Source organism: Lolium perenne, chromosome 1, assembly GCF_019359855.2.
Source record: "Lolium perenne isolate Kyuss_39 chromosome 1, Kyuss_2.0, whole genome shotgun sequence".
In the NCBI taxonomy this organism is placed as follows: Eukaryota; Viridiplantae; Streptophyta; class Magnoliopsida; order Poales; family Poaceae; genus Lolium; species Lolium perenne.
The window spans coordinates 249,629,044-249,654,480 of NC_067244.2; the positions used below are offsets into that span (position 1 = coordinate 249,629,044).

Here is a 25,437-nt window from a genome sequence, read left to right on the forward strand (position 1 = left end):
AAACTAATTGGGTACAAAAGGAGAGGAAAAAGATAGGTGGATTAGACCCCCTTTACACATACCAGCAGTAACTCCAAAGTTCTCTTGCAAATAATTGTACATTTTACATTTTTTTAAAGGCATCGTATCATATGAATCCTGTTGTTTCATGTATCCATGAATCCGAATCGTTTGTGGCGTCTGATCTAAATCGTGCGTGGCTGCTCAACATTACGCAATTTTGCAATAAAGCGCCCGCGTCTAGCATGTCTTCATGCAAATTAACCCTGTAACATCAAAACCTCACAACCTCAATCACTTCATAACCCCTCGTCTTATCCCTTAACAACGCGTGCGGCGGCAACGGCCGACGAGCTCGGCACCGAGTCTGCGGCATGCGCCCCTAAAATCCATCGGCTCCCGCCGTCGCCGGAACAGAGATCCCCTTCGATGGCCCCGACAAGATCTCCCGTGATGTATCCAGGCCTGTGGCCGCCTCCACGCTGATCCTCCTCGATCTCGCCCGTCATTGACGGTGAGGCCGCCGGCTTTCGCAGCCTACACCGCATCGGCACACTCTTGCTGTGGGTGCCCCTGCTGATCTACTCTTGAAGACACCCGCGTGGTGTAGACTGGCTGCAGACATGGCAGGGGACGCCCTTGCAGAGCAAAAAGGATTGCTCGGGAAATTGGCCGCTACAGACTTAATTTTTCCTTGTTATTGTTTATAGCAACTGTACTTGCAGATTGTCCGCATTAAAAGAATTATTCCGATTTCTATTTATCGGTTGTGTTTATCGCTTGGAGCTTCGAGTTTAGAATATGAGTGTACATAGTTGGTGAACATTTTATTTTCAGAAAGAAGTGAGTGTAAATTGTTGTGAATGGAAATTTGAGAAATAAATAGTTTCTTATTGCCTTGCTCATATTTGCAATTTGAGGTGTTCTTGGGTAACTTAATAACTGAATCAGGACATATATGGTGTTCTTGGGTAACTCAGTAACTGAATCAGGCCATATATGTTCTGATGTGTTAACTGATGTACATGCAGTATATGCTTCCTGACACATGCAGCTGTAATCAAAATTCGTGCATGATGACATGCTTTCACAGCACTGACACAAGTAGTTACATAAATTGTTCAGAAACATTTTGCACTACATGCTTGTGTGACTTTGTGCCCAGACCAGCAAGGCAGCAACTTCTTAATAGGCAAAGTCCACCCGCTCAACATTGAATTAAACATGCCAACCATCAAGAGATTTAAAGTTGTTTTATATTTTGATAAACTCTTATGCTTGATACTAACTTGATCATGATATCATAAAGCTCAAAACTAAAATGAGCTCAATCAAAAGTTACAAAAAGTTCAGAAATCATGTCTGATGGAGGAACCACTTTATGTAGAAATGACTGTTCTTTATTGTACACTGTGGTGAATTCTAAGACTAAGTAAGGCCCTGTTCGTCTAGCATGAAATTATTTCAGTTTAGTTACCAATGGAAAGTTAATCTGCAGGATTTTGTGTCGAGATGTGTCGGCATGATGATGGCCCGCTTCACCATTTTCTTAGTAGATGCTCTATATTTTTTTCACATGCTAACCGCTTGTCGTATCATACATTCATACATTGTCCATTCGGTTCCCTGTTTCATAACCATAAACTGAATCTGCCGTATATGCCTGACATATAAGGTACATAGATGAGTCATTGTTTAGCCTGATATTATTGCCTGAGTCTTTTATAGTAAGATCACGCCAGAAAACCTCAGATTGCAAGTACAGGATAAGCAATTGTTTCTTTCTGAAATTTCCATTCATAACAACAAGAACTTACACTCGGTACATTCAGATTGTAAACTTTTTTTTTGCGGGACAGATTGTAAACTTCAGCTACACCCAACACCCAACAAAGAGCAAATGAAATCGATTAGCTTCTCAGGAGGCTAATCTACAAGTATACATACAGTAAAAATCAACTAAAAAAATCAGTCTGTAGGAGGCGACCAAGTTCCCGAGCTAGCCTCGTTGCACTGCAAGGAGGTTGCAGCCCACGCGAGTCCGTCGACAGAAGTAGTCAGGAGGGCCACCCACAAGACAAGCATGTAGGGGACGCCGGCGGCGCGGAGGCTGCAAACAGGGCGGCCTTGGCGTCAGGGACCAGCGAGGAGGAAGTGCACGGAGGTGGCCAGAGAAAGAACACGCAGATCGCGCCGAGGCCGCCTATTGACAACTCGCTTCCAGCGACGGCGAGCACGATGGATTTTATTGGGGATTGCAGAGCTCATCGCCGCCACCGTTAGGAGAACTACCTCGCGTGTTGTTTAGGGATAAGACAAAGGAAGGGGGTGACCGGGTGTGACGTGATTCAGGTTGAAGCGTTTTGGTGTTTAGGGGTTACTTTGCGGAATATACTGGCGGGACGCGGGCGGTTAAGTGTAAAACTACATGGGATTGAGACTGCGCGCATGATTTAGATCGGACAGTAGAGAATCTTCGGATGCAGGAGTGCAGGAAGGAGGCGGATTCATAGGATACGATGCCTTTTTTAAAAAAGAAAAACATGGTAAAGATTTTATTTTCTTTGTAATTAATAATAATAATCACAAATTAATCGAATCGAATCTGCTCCCTATCCATGTCATAAACCAAGCCGAACTCCCACGGTTTCCTCTTCCTCTGCTCCGCGGTGGTCCCGCACCCTTTCGTCTTCCTCCTGACCCGACCCGACCTACCCGAATCCGGGCCAGAGCCAGACTCCAGACCTGCCGCCCGCCCGCCCGCCGAGCCTCACTCCCCCAGCCAGCTGCCGCCGCCTTGCCCTGCCCTGCCCCTCCTCCGGCCCCGCCGGCGCCGCCCCTCCTGCTCCCTCGACCCCGCCCGCGATTCCGGGCACCGGTTTCCGAGGTAATTTTTTCCATCCTTGATCAATTGAACAGCACTGGCCTCCGGAAATTCCTGGTGTGCAGGCGCACAGTCTAGATCCGCCCCTGTATGGCACGAGCATTTGGTTGCCGCGGACGTTTTTATTTTTTATTTTTGGAAGTGGTTGAGCAACTGTTAGCTGGAGGGGGACAGTAGGCTTCTGTGTGTTCTATCTTCTGGCGAATCGGGTATGGTATCCCGTAGTGCCTTTTGGGAGTTCCTGAGCTATGTTAATGTTTTCACGAGATTAATTACCCAGAGGAATTTCTTAAATTGGGAGTTGTGAGTTATCGTGGTTCGAGTAGGTGTTTATGCCTGCTTGATGTTTTTCGATGCATGTTTATATGATGGTAGCGGGCAGCAGCAATGTTAGAATAGCCTGTGGAGTGTGGAGTGCGCGCGGGTCTTTGTTGATTTGCGCAAACTGTGATGAACTAAATTAGTCTAGCTTAAATTAGTCAGTAATGAACTAAAGTGATGCATTGAACACAGATTAGTATGTGTTGGATCACACATGCGATGTTCATGACTGAGCATTTGGTTGTACAGCAGGCTAGCTTAAATATAGTTAGCAATGAATTAAAATGATGCATGAAGGCAGATTATCACAATGATACACCTCTTTTTTCCAAGTTAGATTGTAATTTACTCACCTCGTCCCTCATTTACACTAAGCATGCATGCATTTCAGATTCCAATTGTTCTCTGCCTTGACTCCTTTGTATTACTTTTAAGCCCAGTTCCCAAGGATATTGGTCCAACCGAGTATGTAGCTCTAAATCAGCCACCATTTTAATTACGTGTTCCAAGTTTGTTCTCAGTAAATAAAGTATGTTATGTTCGATACATGTGTCTGGAGGATATATACACACCATTTCCATTTTTATGACGATATTCTTCTGTAAACTATTCCAGTATGTTATAAGATTGAAACATGTGAAACTCATATAGCCCAAATTTATCCGTGTAGTGTTTCATTGAAGTTTATGTCATGTGTATGTTCTTATGCTGACATTAGGTCCTTGCTTGTTGATCCTCTAGCATAAGTTGCAATATGTGTGACCAGTATGTCCATAAAAATTGCTGATACCAAGTCATGTCGACAGCTGAAGAATGCTTCTTTTTGCTAAATTATTATGTCCATTGTTTGCTTAGACATAATTTAACATAACAACATGCATTAAAAGTGGTATGCAACCAGATGTCATTAAGGTGATCTTATAATTGCAATATCTTGGAAATGTTCTTCGGAGCAGCTGTGCCTAAATGTGAGCATGATATTACCTTACAGTTGCACTTGCCACACTCTAAATCACTTGTTGCATGTGACTACGGTGTTACTTTATACTTTAGCACTCACAAACTATAACCAATTGAATGGAAAATAAGATATTTGTCATTAAGGGATAGCTTACCATCGACACAAGATTCTGTACATTTATCTTAATGTGTTTGATTGCATTTTTTTTCTTGCGTTTTGAGAATTAATATTATTGAGTGATCTAAAAGTTAGTAACTTAGGTGGCAATCAAGAGCAAGGGCTGCAGTTTGAGGACAACTTGATCTGTTACAAAGGGGAGGTTAGCTGGGAATATAGACGTGTCTGCTATTCAAATAATCTTGGAGTGGAGGGCAGAAAACTAGATTACTGAACTTTGAAATGAATAACTGGAGGAGAGGAATGAAATTTAAGAATATTGTGTACTTGTCATAAGATTTTCCCAGTTTTCTTATCTGAAATGATGCTAGTCATATGCATGGCGAATCATGCTATCACAGCTGTTTGTGTGCAATCGTTATGCCTTAAGTATCATTAACCCTTCTGGTCAAATAGACCCTGCACATCTAGGCATCAAATGTACTAGGTTGCCTGATGTGGGCACCTTTTATTGATCCTTTACATGTAAGTTGATGTTATGTACAGGTGTGCCCCAACTAGAGCATCAGAAGCATTAATGTTGATATTAATATAGTTTGTTTTAATATTGATTCTTTTTTTTGTTAATTTTTACCTTTCCCTTCTATTGAACGAAAAAGGCAGGAGTACTGCCGATCCACTCAAAACCGTCTATGTATAAAATACCTGGTTTAAGGCTGCAATGTCAGTAATGCAAAACCAAAACAAAGCGACTTCTCCCTGCTCGGTTGCCTATGAATGAAGCGTGTACCACCGCAGAGCAACGAAGATCGATTTCATCCTTAGTCAGCTAGGCCACTTCCAAAGCCAACAGACGTTCATTCGTAAAGACACGCTAATTTTGCCCCTCCAAATGTTCCACCAGATGTAGAGGGTTCCCCTGTTTCCCTTTGTAATACGAGGTGAAACCGTGGACCAAACGAACCCAAACAGGTGGTATGGCGTTTCAGGTTCTCAGCCATAAAGCTCGCAGATGGGGTTGTGAAGCCAACCACTCCCACCAAAGCCAGTCTTCCATATTTTCCTTCAAGCATTCTAGCTTTGCATTCTAGCACCTCATATGAGAATAGCCATTATTGGCATTCTTCATAAACGGTGGAGATGATTGATTTAAGTTTCTCTCACCAAAATCTTCTCCGCCTCAACCTTGAAAAAAGAAACTTCTCCACCAGTCTATGATTTCATCTTTTCCTTAAGAGCTGCGCTGTTCATTCATTACATAACACTTGCTATCAGAGCTATCTATCGTGGATTACTTTCCCAGGATTTCAAATCTTGACCCAATAGCCCATGCTCTTGCGCAACTGCAGCCCGGGGTCGACAAGGTTCGCTATTAAGGTTGACAAGTTGGTCACCATTGTGGCGCCAACTAGTCTAATGCTTGTGAAAACTTAGCCTATTATCCACGCCAGCGACGAACCCCTGCTTCCAGGTCCAGCACCACATCTGCTTTGGCCCCCACCTCCACTGCCAACGGTTCCTTCCCCAACAATGCGACCGGTCATTGTTGAGTTGGTCGCTTTGTCAAGGAAAAAGAAGATCGCTGGTGTCTCACTGTCTTCTCTACGCTGCTGGCTGACATCACGCCATTGGCAACGCGAAGTGGTTGCCATATGGGGTACTGTAACTTCATCACATTCTATGCCAGTTCCCTTATGAGTCTTTCTCAACATCGAGCCATGCTAAAACATCTGCCCGGTTACGGCCAACCAGCGAGGAAGTCATGTTGATCTTCAAGCAACGCGATGTTGACATCCCAGCCTATCGTAGAATTGGGGCTACCAACGGCCGCAACGGTGGTCACCACCACGACCGGCGAGGAGGGAGAAGTTTTCATGTGCACGTGGGAGACCGATTGGGCTGCAACAGCAGAAATTCAGGCAAATGGGCACTACATTAATTTGGATATATCCTTTTAAGCAGCTTCCATCTTCACCGTTTAATCTCCATATCAAAGGTGTCATTATTACTATTTCCATAAAGCAAGAAAAACAGCAATGAAAAGAAACACAATGTCATTGCGTTTTCTGGAAAAAAAAAAACCCAGCAAAGTAGTCTCTCATCTGTAGTCTTCTTTCATGGTCTACTGTCTTGTCTTTCTCCTAAGGTCCTCACCTTTCAGCCATACCGACCTTAGTGACCTACCCTGCTCAGTATGGTAGTATTTGTGCTCCTTCGGATGAAATAGCGTACGTCACGTGTGCTAGTGTGTTGATTTTCATTGACATAAGTTGATCAAATGATGTGTTGCCAACACACCAGACAGCTAATTGCTAATTTGCCACCACCCATTCAGGATACATGAGACGTGGTGTTTTTATGATTGAATTGTCGCATTTTAGCGTTGGTTTGGACGTACATGGTAATCAAGTAAGGAAAATATTTTTTTGTCCTGTCTTTAAAATGGGAAGCCCAATTGTTTTTCGTGTCCACTGAATGTTGCTCTTTTTGTACAAGAGAAGAGCGCACCGATTCTGACCAATTGTTGAACACTACAATCGCTCTTTCCAAAATAGATGACATGCTGCTTTGAAGGATTTAACTTAGAAGTATATGGATTAAAAATTGTGCATAAAGATGGTTAAATTTTGGAGATAACTTTGCTTGAACATATAAATAGTCAAATAAGACTAATATGTGGCATATGGTTACTCGTTGTGTGACGAGTAAGATGCAATTCGTAATTTAACACACCTCATAGACTGATGCTGTCGAAGTGTGAAACTTTATTTGCAAGTTTAATATATTTCCGCTTATTGATGTACGAATGTGCGATATTGCACCTTTAGTAAAATGGATCCACCTGACAGACTCTTTTTAGGAGAGAGACACCAGGCAAATGGTTATATTGATTGGTAACTCTTCAACTGTAGTTGTTGAGGCGTGAGCTATTTTGTCCATGCATGTTCTGTTCAAGATCTAGTGTTTCTGGTTGCTCCACCTAATTTGTCTAATATATGCTTAAGCCAATCCGTATGTTGGCTGGAATGCAAATGATTTCACGCCTTCCTTTCTTATTCTTTGGCACACCTCTGAGAATATTCCTGTCACAACGACAATGTAAAAAAATATACTTTCCTTGCATTTTGCATGTTCACTTACAGAGCTTGACTGAATGCTGACCATATTTTGTTAATCTGTTTTGCAGGAAGAGTGAAAGAAAAAGCATAATTGTTGAGCCAACTTACTGTAATTCGCCTTAAGCAAGGAAATTGGTGTTGGCATCATGTCACATAGAAATATCTCTTGGACACATCAGGTTGCGAATCTTGAATCAGAGCGAGGGCTTGTTCAAGCTCAACCTGATAATCTCACTAATGGAGGCACTGGGAGTAATTTATCCAATCCGGGTGTGCAAGTTGCTTTTGGGATTCCAGGAAATACTACCAATGTTGGAGTTCGTGATTTGCGGAGTTACTATGAGAGCATTAATAATCAGCACCAGCATGGTCAGACTTTATACCCACATGTAGGTATTGATCCCAGTTCAGTCTACCCATCTACTATGTACAATCCCAGCATTCCAACCCCATCCGCAAACAGATATGTTCCACATACTCAGAGTTTTGGACTGGGCAATCCACTACCCTCATCTTCATATCACCAAGTTGCCACAGGAACTCTGGATGATAGTAGCAGCAGTAGCAATTTTGGTGATACCACTAGAGAGTTCATCAAAAGGAAAAATGCAGTACTTGAGAGTGGCCATCATTTTGTTCATGGTTTTGCAAGCTCAAGTTCATCTGCTCATGCGCCTCAGAATCCTGCACACGGGCCTTGGAGTGCTTCATTTGAATCACATGGAGCACCAAATGTTGCTTCTGCTGATGCACCGAACAGGAATTCAATGGCTACTCACCCATCATTGGTACATTATGGTAACTATGTATTTCCAGCTGGTCACATGGGCCAGAGCAATACATGGAATACACAGCCTGCAAATGGTATTGCTGATGGAGTCCCACACTGGGAATACAACAATGCAGTCCGCAATCCTCCAGGTAAGTAAACCTTCTGATTAATACAAGTGAAAGTTGTTTTGCTAAGTAACGCGGCATTTTTGTTTGTGCGTGTCAGTGGTTTTGATTCCGTAAGTAGTGGCTTACTATTTTTGGTAACTTCAGTAGTTAGATTAACTGTATTTTCTTTACAATTTGTGCCCTGGCTATAGAATATAAATATTTGAGTATGAGATGTAACTGGAAAATCTTGTTTTAACAGGTCACTTTGTTCATTCGGGAACAATAGGCATGCCAAATGGTAGTCTTCAAGACTATCAAGCTGGCCATTCTGCCATTTGTCATGGGCCTTTACCTCATTTTGGCCCAATTCCTGTGCATAGCATGCAAGCTCCTGCTATGCTTAATCATATTCAAATGCCAGGACCTCAGCGACATAGCAATACAGTGCATGGTGTAAATGCTTCTGGAATCGGACTCACCTTGGATCCAAGGCTGGCTTTCTTATACAATTCTGGACATGCTACTGGACCTCAAATTCACGGATTTCTTTCAAATCAAGTTAACAATGGCAGTTTAAGAATGCTGCCATATGAGGTGACTTCACATTCCCAATGCATTTTCCTCCTGAAATGGTCGCATACATGTAGCTCTAATTGCATAATTAATGCTGAAAAATATACCTTCGTTGGATACTTTGTTTCTGTCTACGTGGTGTTTCTTGGGAATCATTAGACGATATTTTAGCTGTTTGCATGGGCTTCAATGCTTGATTCTGTGAGAATATGCATGCTTCATACTCATGTTGGACACAGTTTTATTTTAGAACAGAGTTATGCTATGACTTTGATGTAAGCATTTAGCTGTAGAATATCAGACGTATCGTTTCAAGATTTTTTTTTCCATTATTGCCCTTAGTTGTTGAAGTTCTGGACGTTTTTTTTACTTGAAATACTTCTGAATATGTGTTTGACATCAAGTTCTAGAAAATCAAACCACCTAAACTTTTTTTGCGAACCCTTCATCATTTTCTTAGCTGCAATCTGTCTTGCATGAACAACATATCTTAATTTTAGCCAAGAAAAATGAAACAACTGTTTTTCATTCCTGTGAGATTTGACTATTATGTTTGCTCTCTCTAGTTGGAAATTAGTATCTGCAGGCCTAAAAATTGTCATCTGTGCCTCACTACCTTTTGGATGTGTTCTTTTTTAAGTATTCAACGTGTCCTTACAGAATGCTGCATTGATGGATCTTTCAAGATTTTATGAAGCAGATCATCTTATTGATGAACATTTAGATATGGGGCTGGATATAGACAGCATGACTTATGAGGTACAGAGAAGAATGCCAACTCATGGGACTGTTAGTTTCTTCCAGACACTTTTGTGGGTTTACATGTAACTAATGAAATGTGGTCTTGCTCTCCTGCAGGAGCTTGTAGCATTGGAAGAACAAATTGGATATGTCAGTACTGGTTTGACGGAAAGCTACATCAAAGAAAATTTGAGATTAAATTTGTATGTTCCAGGGGCAGCTTGCATATCTGATCAGCCCCCCTTGGAGAATGATGCTTGCATAATATGCCAGGTCTTTTCCCTTTCAAATTTATCTCTTGTATTATCCGCAATTGACTTATAATTTCAATTTTTGAAAATGATTAACCTGGCAGTAGTAACATGATTATTATCATGGCACATTGCATTTTTAGAAGCATCTCATTAAACTTCAAACAGTTTTTTTTAATTTACTTCAAACAGTTGATATACCCCTTTGTCACGTTTGATAGCTAGATAACCAGATTATATAGTTTTGCCGCCAATATCAGTTACTTATTTCTAAAGTGTGTTTGCTCTGCCTTGCAGGAGGAGTACAAGGCAAGAGAAGTTGTAGGAACCCTCGATTGCCGCCACAAGTACCACGCCGCGTGCATAAAGCAGTGGCTGATGGTGAAGAACCTGTGCCCAATCTGCAAGACTACAGCTTTGTCAGCAGATAGAAGCAGCGGGTGACCAGTAACATTATTGGTTATTTATATCAACAGAGATTCCGTTCAGTTTTGTACATAAGACATGTTGGATGATGTGGTGTTACATGTAATTTCCTGTTCGCATTTGTTGTGGACATAGCCTGAGATTCCCCCAAAACTGTACAGTCAGAATCGGTTCATCATTCTGTAGACTGCTTTAGACCCACCATGGTGCGTGAACAGCTCTCATCATGGCATGGCTAGATCGCTCCTTTATCTATTGTACATTGTAATTAAACTTGATTCCTTTTGCAAATATAGAACTGAGAACTTGAATAGTTCTTCCGTGTATAGTCAAGCTGTAGGAGGTGGTGCAAAACAGCATAGCACAAATGGCTGTTTCTAAATTATTTTTACATTCGTTCCAAGTTCACCTAAATATAAGCATTACTCTGTCGTTCACTGTTCTCATACATCGTGACTTAACCACTTAACCAATAACTATGACAAGACAGTAAAGATAGCAAAAAGTTGTGTTGAAGCTTATCACACCAATGGAGCGAATATTTTGACAAGTGAAGGCAGTGGAACCGTGTAAATCAGCAGATTCAGCAGTAAGTAGCAAAACACAGATCAAAGAGGTAAAACATTGAATGAAGGGCACACTTTCAAATCCCTAAGCTATACCAGAGAGCTGTAGTCTTGAGCAAATTTATGTATCAAAATATGGTGAAGTGAGACACTCAGCATCACACGAATACAAAGCTCGAGCACTATGACTGCAATAGCATAGCGCCCTCCTAGTGTAGTATCTGCAAACCATCCCGAGCTAAGACGAACAGCAGCTGGATTTCTTCACGGCGGACACATCGTCCTTGGAGCCAACATTGATGGTCTTCCCCTTGGGTGGCGCGGCGGGGTCGTCGCCGATGTCAAGCGCCTTCTTGCTCACCACGCGGTAGATCTGGGAGAGCACCTCGGTGAAGGAGTCCTCGACGTTCATCGCCTCGAGCGCCGACGTCTCCATGAAGAAGGTGCCCTCCTTCTCGGCGAAGGCCTTGGCGTCCTCGGTGGGGACGGCCCGGAGGTGGCGCAGGTCCGCCTTGTTCCCCACGAGCATGATCACGATGTTGGCGTCGGTGTGGTCCTTGAGCTCCCTGAGCCACCTCTCCACGTTCTCGAAGGTGACGTGGCGCGTGACGTCGTAGACCACGAGGGCGCCCACCGCCCCGCGGTAGTAGGCGCTCGTGATTGCTCGGTATCTGCGGATTGCAAGGCAAATCGTTGATCAGATAATCGCTGAACGGTCAAATGGGCATGATCAGTCCTACTCATGAAACATAGGCAATTGAAAGCTGCTACATAGTGATCTGCCTGTTGAGCACAGCAGCACTTGGTAGTTTGGTTAGCTGTTACAAGTCCCCTTGTCGAATTACATTTCCCCCAAACTGGTTGCTCTAGTTAGATTGCATGTACAGTCTATAATTCTACACCAAGCAACAGTTCCCAGACCTACAAAATCTTAATTGCAACAGCACATTGCTAAAAATGCGACACTATCCTGAAGCATTTTAGGTGCAGTAAGTGACAGATATGAACCGAATAATGTCAAATCTAGTATTCTCTAATGGTTCGAGGATGCTACTTGCATTTAAGGATCACCAGACCAGAAGGAGAGCTCCTGAGATCCACATGCAATTGCTATAACAGAGATGGCGACGAAGATGAAATCAATGAAGCTCGGCATACATACAGAGACGGGGCGGATCTGGGAGAGCGGTGGTAGATACAGTACTACTTGCCTTTCCTGTCCTGCGGTGTCCCAGATCTGGGCCTTGACGACCTTGTCGTCGACGTGGATGCTGCGCGTGGCGAACTCGACGCCGATGGTGGACTTGGACTCGAGGCTGAACTCGTTGCGGGTGAAGCGGGTGAGCAGGTTGGACTTGCCCACGCCGGAGTCCCCGATCAGCACCACCTTGAACAGATAGTCGTAGTCGTCCTCCGCCCTGTACGCCATTGCTCCCCTCCCTTCTCCCAGGACTCCGGCCGCCTCCTCCTGCTCGTCGGCGGCGAGCGGTGGGCGGTGGGCGGTGAGCCGGCGTGCTTTCCTCGGCTTCTCCTCCCTCCTGCCCGATGCTTCTTGTTGGCGGCTCGGGGTCTGGATCGTATCGTGGCCGCGCCGCTGCGTGGTTGTTATTGGGTTCCTTCGGGTTAGTCGGCCGCACGCCGCGCCAGCGATCTCACGACGTGGGTGGGGGGAATGTTTTGGGCCGCATTTCGAGGGGCAGGAAATGGGCCGTCTCGAATGGCTATTTTTCTTCCAAGCGATCCTGACGGATCGAATTTCATTACCAATTGATAACGAAAAACACGTTTGTCAGAGATTTTTGCCATATTTACAATCATCAGCGAAACAGGAACCGAAGTAAAGCTAACTAAGGGCTAAAACAAAAGAAAAGCACGTGGCTGGAACACCCATAAGCCACATCTAGAGTTGGCGATAACAAGAACTAGAAAGTTTTCCTCCTGCTGATCAGGATGAGCTACATCAACTAAAAGCGACCAACAAGAAGAGCCATGGAGCTGCCGAGACCAAAACAAAGATTTTCCACAGTTTTTGCATGTATCATGAATCTAGGTGAAGGGTCTTACGTCCAGATCATCTGTATCTTCATTATCATCGTCTATCTCCATAACATCCTTCCACTTGTATCTGCATCATTCCTTCTAGCATCAGGTCCCAGGGCAAGATTGAGAAGCGCATCAACACCTTGTTGGAGTTGCACCACATCGGCTGCAGAGTGTAAACCTTCCCAGTATTTCATAAAAGCCACAGATTGACAAATGAGATCAACATGATTTTTAAGGATTTTTTTTTCTCAAAACAAGTTTTGTTACGCGTTTTCCATATCGCCCAGCAGATGGCAGCCATGCTAGCGATCTGGACATTGCGGATAGCCCGAGAGAACTGAGGCATCCATCAAAATAATTAAGCAAAAGATCCAGGGCGAGTATGTGCACCAACAACAATTCCCACCAAGCTCCACACATATTTAGCTGCAGGACAAGATATAAAAGATGCAGAATGGTTTTATGGGTGGAATAAAATTGACAGAGAGGATCTCCAGTCTAGTTCCTTTTCAGCAAGTTGTTTTTTGTGGCTATAGCATTATGCCAGATCAGCCACATCCAAATTTTGATTTTCAGTGGAATTTTACTCTTCCATAGATGTCTGGATCTGTCGGTTCCATTCATGCACAAATGTTTGTACAAACTTTTAACAGTGAATTGACCATTTTTTGTTCATTTCCATCTTGGTCTGTCCAAATCATTCAACGTCCCCTGATTCAAAATACTGATAGGTCCACACCATTGTGGCTCTCTGAAAGACAATCTCCAGCCCAAAATTGCAGCTGGAGCTACAGAGATATTCTGCTCATTGCAAATCTCATATATTTCAGGAAACTTATCTTTTAGGGGAAAGTGGCCACACCAAGCATCACCCCAAATATTAGTTCTACAACCACTCCCAACAGCCATTCTCCTGCCGCATAAATATATTTCTCTGACATGTAGAAGATCAGACCACATGGGGAATCTCCATTTCTATGCTTGGCATAGTAAATACCAGAATCTTCCAAGTATTTCTTTCTCATAAATTTTTGCCATGGTCCTTCTTCATTTTCCGATTTCCACCACCACTTGCACATCAAGCTTATGTTGAATTTATACAGGTCCTTCACACCAAGTCAACCTTTGCATTTGGGTTTACAGATCCATCTTCATTTAACAAAGTGGTATTTCCTTTTATTTGCACCACCAGCGCAAAAGAAAGTCATGATGGGTCTTCAAATGTTTTCAACATTTCTTTTGTGAAGTAGTCTCATAGACATTTGATATACAACTATATTGGACAAGCAGCCTCAATTTTGATTAATCTTCCACCAATAGACATAGAGCCACCCATCCAGCCTCCCATACTTTTCTTCATTTTTTCTTCATTAAATTGTAGCTTAGCAACTGACAATCTTCTAGCACAAACATGAGTGCCCAAATAATTAGTTGGCTATTTTCCTTTCTAACAATGAAACAAGTCCACATGCTCTTGCAATTTGACAGAGTTATCCAGTATCAACATGGTTTCACTTTTCGCAAAATTAATTTTCAGTCCAGACATAATTTCAAAAATGCATAAGAGTAACTTTAAATCTCTTGCTCCCTCCACATCATCCTGTATCAAGAGAATTGTGTCATCTCCATATATATTGTAGGATAGACACTCCATGTTCCACCAAATTCTCAGCTAATCCTTTGAACAACCCACTCCTCCTTGCAGAAGCAATCATTTTGGACAAACTGTTAGCAGCCATGTTGAATAGGAAAGGAGAAAAAGGACCCCCTTCTCTACACCTTTGAAACTGCCAAAATATGGTCCCACAACATCATTAATTCTAACATCGAGAGTTCCTTTTGTAACATATTCTTTGATCCAGACAATCCACCTGTCACTAAAGCCTTTTTACCTGTAACAGTATATCAGAAAATTCGAGTTCACTTTGTCATATGTCTTTTGAAAATCAATTTTCAAGACAACCCCTTGTTTCTTCTTACTTTTTGATTCCCTCAATATTTCTTGTAACAACATTACTCCATCAGTAATAAATCTTTCTTTTATAAAAACATTCTGATAAGGATGGATTAACTTTCCCATCACAGGTTCAACACTAACAGTCATTAATTTGGTAAAGCTTTTGAATAGGACTTGCAACAAACAAATGGGCCTGTATTTTTGAATAATTTCACCATCATCACTTTTTGGGATAAGAGTAATAATCTCATAATTAATTCTTTCAAGATTGATATTGTGTTCATGAAAATCATTGAACATTTTGAGAATATCTCATTTGATAATACTCCAGCAATGTTGATAGAATTCTACTGGAATTCCATCAGGTCCAACAACTTTATTCTTCTCCATCTGATCTATTACATCATGAATTTCATCTTCAGTAAAAGGTTTGTCCAGAATTTCTTTGTCATTATCGTCCAGCTTTTCATCTTCCTCCCAAATATTATCATTCAGTCTTACACCAGTATCTACTACTTGACCAAACTACCCTTTATAGAAGTTTGTTGCATGTTCCAGCAGTGCTGGGGTCCCCTGGATAGTATTTGAACCATCCTTTAAGGAAAACATAGTCCTTTTCCTTTTTCTTCCATTGGCAATTCTATGAAAAAAACTGGTATTATTATCACTTTGTAACAATCACTGTTCTCTGGATCTTTGCTGCCAGAAGGCTTCCTCTTTCTCCAGTATATGTAACAACTCCACTTGAATTTGAGTTTTCCTACATGAATGTATACAGGAGATACAACCCTTTTCTTCCAGATCCTCCAGGGTATCTAGCTCCAGGTGTAGCTCCTGCTTCCTCTTCTTATCTCTTCCTCTAATGTTTGCTCCCCAACCTTTCAGCCCATTCTTCATATTTTCAGGTTTATTTGAACCAATTCAAAGGAATTTCTTTCTCTTACAGGTTGCCTCCATATTTTTTCAACTCTAGCCAGGAAATCCTCTTCCTTCAACCAACTTTTCTCAAATCTGAACGATCAATTCTTCTGCTCCCTGTTTTCCATGGTATCTAGAATGATTGGATTGTGACCAGATTTTTCTCTAGAGAATTTGTGAACGGTTGTTAGTGGAAAAATATTTTCCGAGTCAGTGATCATCAGGAATCTGTCCAACTTTTCTAGAGTAGGGTTTATTTGATTATTTGTCCAGAAAAATTGTCCCCAAAACATATCAATTTCCCTAGCTCATAAATGTTGATAATAGCATTGAACGAATTGTCTCCAATGGCTATTGGGCCTGGGCTAAGCGCATCCATGGCTGCAGCCATATTGGTCGATTCGCTTCACACGGCCCCAGTTCGCGTTCGGACAGCCACACTCCACTCCACTCCCGCACGACAGCAGCAGCAGCGGCGGCAGGCTACTCGCCGGCGCGGCGCGGACAGCGACTCGACCACCACTTCGGCACCGGAAGGGCGCTGGTTTCTCTGGTACCAGCCTCTTCACCTATCCTTACGAACCTTCCTCCTTCCTTCCTCGCTCGCTCGGAGGGGTTTGGGTTTCCCTCCCCGCTCCGGCCGTGCCCCGTGGCCATGCGGCGCGGCGCTTACGCCTGCTCCGGCAACGGGATGGCGGTGGTATCTGGATGTTTTGAGCGCACGCACCTTCTACCTTTCTCCACGCGCACCTTCTGCCTCTATTATATCAGCCCCCGTCGTGCCCGCTGGCCATGCACCCTAGGTGTTCGACGAACTGCCTCGGACGTTGCTGTGCAGTGATTCTTCTTGCAGCGTTTGGGTGGTTGCGATGTTGGAGCTAAGGTACCGCTGGATTATGTTGTTTCCTGATGGCTGGCCATGGCTCTTCTTTTCAGGGACGATGGAAGCTGAGAAGAAGCCGCACTCGCAGCCACCGACATCCTGGTCGGCGCTCCCGCTGGACCTGGCAAGCATGGTGCTCCGCCTGCTCCCCGCGTACTCCGACCGAGCCCGCTTCGCCGCGGTGTGCCCGCAGTGGCGTGCCGCCGCTAGGCAGCTCCAGCCCCCGGCATTGCCCCTGCTCGTGCTCCCCGACGGCACCTTCTACAGCCTGCCCTACGACGAGCCTTTCCGCTTCCCGGGCTGCGGCTTCGCTGGGTACGAGAGCGCCTGTGGCAGCTGGCTCGTCTTCCCGCGTGACGACGGGTGCTTCCTCGTCGACCCCTTCTCCAGGGCCACCGTGACGCTCCCTGCTCTCTCGTGTGTCCGGCTCCGGCCTCCAAATGCAGTCGCTAAATGGTCATCCCTGCAGCCTGGGGCAAGAATCACCCAACCCTGCGTCACATGGATGCATATGGAGGACTCGAATAAGCCGCGCATAAAGAAGCTCATCCTCTGCAGTGGTCGGCCTTGGACCCCTCAGCCAGATTCTGATTTGCCAACCGGGGGCCTCGTCGTGGTCCGTTCGCGCGTACGACAAGATGAAGATGTACGAAGACATGGCGTTTTACCAGGGCAAGCTCTACGCCATCGACGACGACGAGGAGCTCCTTGTTGTGAACATCAGCGAGGACAATAGCACTGGGGATCCACAGGTCTCTAAGATTGGAAGGGTCATCAAGGAGAAGGCTGCTCCTAGCTGGGGCCAAGGTGTGCCTGGAGGCAACTCTAGGTCCCACAAGAAGATATATCTGGTTGAGTCGCGTGGCGCGTTGCTGATGGTACGCAGGAAGATCTGGCTGCGTCTTCCTGAACCTGGAGTGGGCGGTAAAGCGATTGCTGGACAGAGCGAGTTTGAGGTTTTCGAGGCCGACTTTGAGCATTCGAGGTGGGTCAGGGTGTCGACCGTGGGGGATGACCAGGTTCTCTTTCTAGGGCGGGGGTGCTCCAGGGCTGTGTCCGTGTCACAGTACGGGCTGTTGGGCAATCGCATCTTCTTCTTGGATGATGACGAGGAATGTCTTAAGAACTACGTCTACCGCGAGGCGAACACATCTTGCAGCGCCTATGACATGAGACTAGGTGACGTCTCTTACCCTCATCCGATGATTTCCTGGAAGCGCGGCCGTGAGATGCGTCTGGCAGCATGGCTCTTCCCTCAGGAATGAGGTTGAGATGTTATGATGTTATTGCTATGCAAGCTTACTGCTCCCTGGTTATCTGACCGTGCTATAGATGCTGCTGTTTTGCAAGCTGCTCAGTCTATCTATCTGACTGGTATGTATCATGTTTGATATGGTGTTCGGAGGTCGTGAAATGCCTTAGTATTTAACTTGCTTGCTCTGTTAGCTGACATGTATCAGCAATTCTCTGAACCTATTATGGTGATTACTATGAGTCTGTTAACTGCATCGGTTTTCAACCAGTGCTGTGGTTGTTATTGTGCCTATGAAGGATCTTAAAATGCATCTATCGGAATCTTTGTCATGGTGGTCTCCCTTTTGTCTTCTGCAATGATTCTCCTTGTAGTAACTAAATGTGGAGTGGTAGATTTATTTTGTGCTCAAGCTGCTATTTGGTGCTATCCTGTAGTAATTAACATGTGATGAACCTTGTGCCAAGTTGTTCTGCTAGTGAGGTTTAATTGAAGTGTGATCACAGTTAATTTCTTGTTCCCATTGGCCGCTCAAAGGTGAATAAATCGAAGTTACCATGCGTGACAAGCCATGGTTTTCCGTGTTGTGATTTTGAAATGCACGAAGTTATTCTTTTAGCGAAAGCACAAAGTTGATCCGAAATGCTATTTCTGAACCCAGCAATGCAAATATGCATATTGCTGGAGAAGACAGGAATTCAGTTCCAGTAGAATGGGCTGTAGGTGGTTTTATACTTTTGTAGTGCACATGAGAGCACTCGATGTATATCTCCTCCGCTTAATTCCTGCCATAGAAATATGGCCTTAATTCATTTTTCTGCATATATGTTTGTGGAGTATATCGTTGTGAAATTTTTTTTTTATTGCTTCGACCTCTACATATAAAAGTATTATGAAACTAGGAGCTGAATCTGGTCAGCTAAGTGGTTTCCGATGCCTATGAGCCTATCAGGCCATTTTTCATGGAAGCTTGTGAACTCATGTCATCGAAGCCCCAAAGAAGGAATGAACAAGGTGTTTAGATTCTCCAAAAAAAAGAACCTTCATTAATTGATTGTGTTTCTCGTTTTTATCCTTTTTGCTCTTTTATTATGCAAGCGGGAGCGGGTGGCGCATTCTATGCATCCACATACAGCAGCAGTCAATTGGATTCCCCCAGGAAAAAAAATGCAACCAATTGGCTTCACCGCCTTCGGACAGAAGCGGGGAGGCTCTTTTGCGATGATTTGGCATGGGGGTATCTGAGTATTAAATTTGTTTTGTGCTGAAGTTCTCTTGTTATGATATTTAACTTGTGATGAACCTTGTGCAGTTGTGCTGCTAGTCTGGTTTTATTGAATTTGGAGATTCAAGCAGTGCTTCAGAGTAGTGCTACTTATGAACCTTGTGCAGTTGTGCTGCTAGTCTGGTTTTATTGAAAGTATGTTCTAACTGTTGTGAAGTGTATAAGTAGATTGCCTAGCTCTTTCCATCAGTTCAGACTTTTGGTTCAAGTGGCTAGTGCATGAAGCTTAACAAAGTCTTTTTTTTTTTAATTCGGCTGAAGTCTTTTTTTTTAAGCCCCAGGTCTCAAGTTCAAAGTCTTTTTTAAGCCCCAGGAAAACAAAGTCTTTTTTTTAAGCCCCAGGTCTCAAGTTCAAATCCTGGCTGTTGCCCCCCTCTTTAGCCACCACTGTTTCGGTGTGCTCTTCTTCTTTCACGTGTTGATTTTCTCTTCTCCCGTCACACGCGAGTGGGGGTGTTGTGAAGTGTATATGTGGATTGTCTAGCCCTTTCCATCAGTTCGGACTTTTGGTTCAAGTGGCTAGTGCATTAAGCTTAACACTAACTTCCATGAAATATGTTCATAATGTAAGAGAAATTCCATGTAACTTGTTAAAAATGCTTCGCATTCTATGAGCAGAGTTTATGGGGTCACTTATTTTAAATTTATATTTTATTCTACATAGCATGAAACTAGTAAAAGTATTTATTATATTCTATTGCATCCTATTCGGCACATTTGATGGTCCCAAGCAAACACCGAGGCTGGATCTTTCGCTGCCATCAGTGCAATCTTCATTTCAATTTGACCATAAGCATCTGAAAACAAAGTCTTTTTTTTTAATTCGGCTGAAGTCTTAGACGTCCAGTAGAAATCCTGAATCAAATGGAACATAGACAAGCATAATTTGTGGGAGTGATGAAAAAGTTGAAACAAAAATTTCGCACGTACATCTCCGCGTACTACACGTCCACAAATTTGTTTCATGGAAATTCGACTTTTCTTGTGGCGTGTGTAAAAAATACAAAATTAGGTGCTAAAAATTAGGCTCGTCAGAACATAAATTTTCTCTTTTTTATATAGACCACAAAAAATATCGGTTTTTCTCGAAACCTGAGGAACACACGTATATTATGGTGATGTATATGTATAACTTTTTGTCAAATTTTTTCGACATTTCGAAATATATTTTCTTGGTAGAGGGAGCATACGCACCCGGGAGCCAAATTAAATTTCCGATAATTGGTTTACTTCTTAGGTTGAAGATGTCCACATCCAGCACAAATTGGGAATCAAGGGACATAACGAACTAAACATGTTTATTTTAATTGTTATTCTTTCCATTTTGAAAGTGCCAACGAATTGGAAGTTAATAGTTGGAGTACACTGTAACTCTGACACTGCTTTTACATGAACAACGGCTCTCCACGAACTTCCTCAAAACCTCCGTTGTGCCCATTAGATGTGTCAACCTTGACCTTGATGACATCCTCCACGGGATCCCCGCGGTGAGGGAATCTTTCCCGCTACGTTACCTTGGGCTTCCGCTTACGGTGAGGTGCCTAAAGAGGAGTGATATTCAACACCTTGAGGATAAATGTGCCGGCAAGCTACCCACTTGGAATGGGAAATACATCACGATGGCCGGACGGGCCGCCCTTGTGAAGTCCGTCATAGCCTCCCAAGCGATCTACTACCTAACCCTGCTCTCCATCCCCGCGGGCACAATTGCCTTCATCAACAAGATCGAACGTGCTTTCCTTTGGTCAGCAAAGGACCACACTACGGGAGCAAAATGTAAAGTTAATTGGGAATTGGTTTGTCAGCCAAAGAAACTTGGGGGCCTTGGCATCTTGCACATGGATAAATTTGCGACGGCCCTTCGCCTCCGTTGGCCTTGGTTGGAGTGGAAGGATCCTACGAAGATTTGGGCGAGATCCGGGAACCCTTGCTCGGAGCATGACATGGAGATTTTCTACGCCGCCACTATCATCACGGTAGGAAACGGGAGAAAAACCCCTTTTTGGCATGCCCCGTGGCTTGGGGGGAAGAGACATATCGACATTGCGCCATTGATTTTTGACTCCTCCAAGCGGAAAAATTGGAAGGTGGCGCAAGCCTTGCATGACAATGCTTGGGCGCGGAAAATTGACTTCCACCAAGACTTCTCTTTCAACCATCTTTCCCAATTTGTGGACCTATGGAGTCTACTACAGGACTTCCAACTCAATGACAACTCGGAGGATGATATCTCTTGGAGGCTCACGGAGAATGGGTGCTACACTTCTAAGTCCGCTTATGAGGTGCAATTCCTTGGGTCCACTATGTCACCCCTTTACAAGTCGGTTTGGAAGGTTTGGGCTCCGCCGAAGATCAAATTCCGGCTTGTTAATCAAAATAGGATTTGGACCGCCGATCGGTTGGCCAAGCGGGGATGGCCAAATTGTGGCCTTTGCCCCCTTTGCAAGCGTTGCACGGAGTCGGTTGATCATCTTTTTGTGCATTGCCGGTTTACCAAGAGGCTTTGGGAGATGGTCAAGGAGTGGTTGGGCATCCCACACATTCACCCAAACAATTGGGAGTGCTCTCCTTCCCGGAATGGTGGGAGTCGATGGCCACGGGTCAAAGCCGCGGAGGGGTGGCCTCGCTCTCTATGCTAATCATTTGGGAGTTGTGGAATGAGAGAAACGATAGGATCTTCAAGAACAAGCATGCTCCCGTGCAAGTTGTCTTCGATAGGGTTAAAAAGGAGGGTAGTCTTTGGGTGTTAGCCGGTGCAAAAAAGTTGGGTCTTTTGATGCCGGGAGAGTGATGTTGTAATTTTTCTCTGCCTCTTTCCTTTATTGTAAAACTTCTTTCTTAATCAATGAAATGGACAAAGCTTTTGCCCACGTTTCAAAAAAAAAAAAAAAAAACAACTGGATGGTTCCAGTTCCAGGCGATCAGGTGTGATGCTCGTATCTCCATCATATCTGAGCGAGGATTAAGGGCATCCCCTTGCCTCCTACAGTCGCTCCGGCCGAGAATGACATGGGGGGCTGATTTGTTTTGGCTATCATTTATATTGCTCGCAATGTACTTAGCTCGGAAAGGGCATTTTTTTGTGAGATGAAATGACATTTTTTTTACTTACCCGCGAAATGGCAATTTTTATGGAAGTCGAAAATAGTAGCAAGAGCTGGCGGCAACACACTAAGCGCCCGGCCCATTCGTGTTTGCTGGGCCTGGGCTGCACAATCCACAGTGGCAATCATTTGTTCAGGCAGACACAGTCACACTCCACTCCAGTCTCAGTCGACAGCAGCAGCAACAGGAGAGGCGGCCTAGCCTAACCCACCGGCGGCGTTGACGGCACATAGACCCCAGCTCCGGCAGAGAGGTACGCCGCTGGTGTCTCTGGCACCCGCCTCTTTCTTGCGCCTTCCTTTCTTGACCGCTCAGGGTGGTTTCCGTCCATCGGTCCCAACTCCCATGGTGTCTGCTGGCCATGCACGCCAGGTGTTTGATGCATTGCTTGGCGTATTTGGGGTGGTCGGATGATGGAAGTAAGATGACGATAGATGATCCTGTTACGTATTTGCAGGAAAGATGACAGTGGAGAAGAAACCGCACTCGGAGCCACCGCCGTCGTGGTCGGCACTCCCGCTGGACCTGGCCGTCCTGGTGGTCCGTCTACTCCCTGCGTACGCCGACCGCGCCCGCTTCGCCGCGGTGTGTCCGCAGTGGCGCGCCGCCGCGAGGGAGCTCCTTCCCACGCCACTTCCGCTGCTAGCGCTCCCCGACGGCACCTTCTACAACATCCCCTACACCAAGCCCTTCCGCTTCCCTGGCTGCGGCTTCGCCGGGTACCAGAGCGCCTGCGGCAACTGGCTCGTCTTCTCGCGTGACGATGGCTGCTTCCTCGTCGACCCCTTCTCCAGGGCCACAGTGACGCTCCCTGCTCTCTCGTGCGTCCGTCTCAGGCCTCCAAATGCTGTCGCTAAATGGTTAAACATCGGAAGGGCGAAAATTGCTGACCCTTGCACTACATGGATGCATATCAGGGGCTCAAAGAAGCTGCACATAAGCAAGCTAATCCTGTGCTCGCCAAACCTTGCCGCGGCGTTGGCTGGCATTGGTTACACCAGTCAGATTCTAATGTGCCAGCCAGGGGCCTCGGCGTGGTCAGTGCGTGCCTACGATCGGTGTAAGGTCTTCGAAGACATGGTGTTCTACCAGGGCAAGCTCTACGCCGTTGCCAAAGACGAGAACCTCCTTGTGGTGAACATCAGCGAGGACCATAGCATAGGCGATCCACAGGTTTCTAAGATTGGAAGGGTCATCAAGGGCGATCCATGGTATCCAGCTGTGTTCGAAAACAACACTAGGCCCCGCAAGAAGCTCTACCTGGTTGAATCATGTGGGGCGTTGCTGATGGTACGCAGGGTGATTTGGTGCCGGGTGCCTGAACCTGGAGTGAAAGGTAAAGTTGTTGCTGGACAGAGCAAGTTTGAGGTTTTTGAGGCTGACTTTGAGCATTCACGGTGGGTCAAGGCGTCCACCGTGGGGGATGACCAGGTGCTGTATCTAGGACGAAGGTGCTCCAGGGCCATGTCTGTTTCTGCGTACGGGTTTTCAGGTGATCTTATTTTCTTCTTGGATGATGATGAGCAGAATCGTGTGGAGTACCACTACGAAGACGAGAACACATCTTTCCACGTCTATGACATGAGATCTGGCACAGTTCGTACCGCTTCTCCAACGATTTCCTGGAAGCGCTGCAATGAGATGCTTCTGGCAGCATGGCTCTTCCCTCAGGACTAAAGTGAAGGTGTTATATTGTTGCCCATTGGTGGCTTGTTGGTAATCAAGCTGCTCCCAAGTTATCTGACGATGCTATATTGCTAACTGCTCATAGGTTATGTATCTCTCTGTCGTATGTATGGTGTTCGGTGATCCTGTGCAAAATGCGTTAGTATTTAAGTTGCTATGTATCGTTGCTGAACTTATTATGGTGGTTACTATGCGAGCTGTTAACTGCATCGGGTTATCTAGTACTGTAGTTGTTGCTGTGCCTATGAAAGATCTTGAAGTTATAGCTGCTTATCCGAAAGATCCTATATATGGTGGTTACTATGATGATCTCTTTTTGTGTGTGTGGTCTGGTAGATTTGTTTTTCCTCAAGTTGTTATCTCTTGAAAAGAAACGTTTAATTGCTCTGGCCTCTACATATACAACCTAGTTTCCAATGCCTATCTGGTCATGTTTCCCTGAAACTTGTGAAGTCACGTTTAATTATGTCTCATTGCTGTGTATTATCATTGCTGAACTTATTAAGTTATTATGGTGGTTACTATGGGAGCTGTTAACTGCGTCGGGTTATTTAGTACTGTAGTTCTTGCTGTGCCTATGAAGGATCTTGAAGTTATACTTGCTTATCTGAAGGATCTTGCTTGTGCATGATTTTGGGCCAAAGATGACGACAACTAGGAGCTTGTTATTTTATTCGTTTGTATCACACTGTTACGTATTATCTTCACACTTTATAAAACTAATCTGAACTTAGTTCCTTTCGCTGAGTATCATTATGAATGAGTTGTGCTGTTCTTTTTGGGTGATTTTTTATATTGTCAGCTATATACTTTATCTTAGAAATGACAATTTTTATTTCTAGAGGGAATTATAAAATAGCAAATTGTTTTTACAGAAACTAGTTGCTTTATTGATTGAGAATATCTTTCATGGCATTAATTAAACCTAGCAGAGGATACAAGCGATGTCACAGACTAAGCAAATGGGAAAGTCATTCCAAGGTGACCATGGTTACCACAGACACCCAAAATTCATTGCGGTGATAGGGGAGTGGTGTTTTGTCACGTTGGAGCATATGCTTGGAGGAGACGTTTTGGCACATACGAGCAAATGCTCCCATTATACAAAATAATTAAAAAATAATTTTAAAAATGACAAAAAAATCGGACATAATTTTTTTGGTGTACATCGTGACATTCTATGTTAGTGCACAAGTTTTCGTGGAGAAAAAAACATTTTATGTGGCGTGTATAAAAAAGACAAAAAATTGTCTTGTACGTAGTCATGCTATAGCATCAAAATTTGTCTTTTTTACTGCCACAATTTTTTTTATTTTTTTTAAAAAATTTGTATATGAGCATAAAATATGTAGATGTACATGGAAAATTTTATTTTAGAATTTTTTGACACTTCAAAATGTAGATTATAACGGGAGCAAATGCTCATATGAGCCAAAGTGAATATCCCCATATGCTTGCTATATTTTG

The 25,437-nt window shown here is 44.2% G+C and overlaps 3 protein-coding genes and 1 pseudogene across 3 annotated transcripts; 3 read left to right on the forward strand and 1 right to left on the reverse strand.

Annotated features, from left to right (window-relative positions):
* The first annotated feature begins 2,661 nt into the window (after nt 1-2,661).
* On the forward strand, nt 2,662-10,588 carry LOC127327581 (probable E3 ubiquitin-protein ligase ZFP1). Its single transcript, XM_051354356.2, has 6 exons — nt 2,662-2,887; nt 7,471-8,323; nt 8,544-8,878; nt 9,518-9,616; nt 9,716-9,871; nt 10,147-10,588. Exons 2-6 carry the CDS (start codon nt 7,549-7,551, stop codon nt 10,291-10,293), a joined length of 1,512 nt encoding a protein of 503 aa, XP_051210316.1. The 5' UTR covers nt 2,662-2,887; nt 7,471-7,548; the 3' UTR covers nt 10,294-10,588.
* Nucleotides 10,589-10,899: 311 nt separating this feature from the next.
* Nucleotides 10,900-12,308, reverse strand: LOC127327584 (ras-related protein RABA1f). Its single transcript, XM_051354357.2, has 2 exons — nt 12,053-12,308; nt 10,900-11,512 (listed from the first exon to the last, which is right to left on the reverse strand). The coding sequence occupies exons 1-2, from the start codon at nt 12,268-12,270 to the stop codon at nt 11,080-11,082; spliced, it is 651 nt and encodes a 216-aa protein (XP_051210317.1). The 5' UTR covers nt 12,271-12,308; the 3' UTR covers nt 10,900-11,079.
* Nucleotides 12,309-16,203: 3,895 nt separating this feature from the next.
* Nucleotides 16,204-18,226, forward strand: LOC127327583 (uncharacterized; annotated as a pseudogene).
* A 4,181-nt stretch (nt 18,227-22,407) lies between these two features.
* Nucleotides 22,408-24,273, forward strand: LOC127327585 (F-box protein SKIP23). Its single transcript, XM_051354358.1, has 2 exons — nt 22,408-22,537; nt 22,742-24,273. The coding sequence occupies exon 2, from the start codon at nt 22,747-22,749 to the stop codon at nt 23,959-23,961; it is 1,215 nt and encodes a 404-aa protein (XP_051210318.1). The 5' UTR covers nt 22,408-22,537; nt 22,742-22,746; the 3' UTR covers nt 23,962-24,273.
* The last annotated feature ends 1,164 nt before the right edge of the window (nt 24,274-25,437 follow it).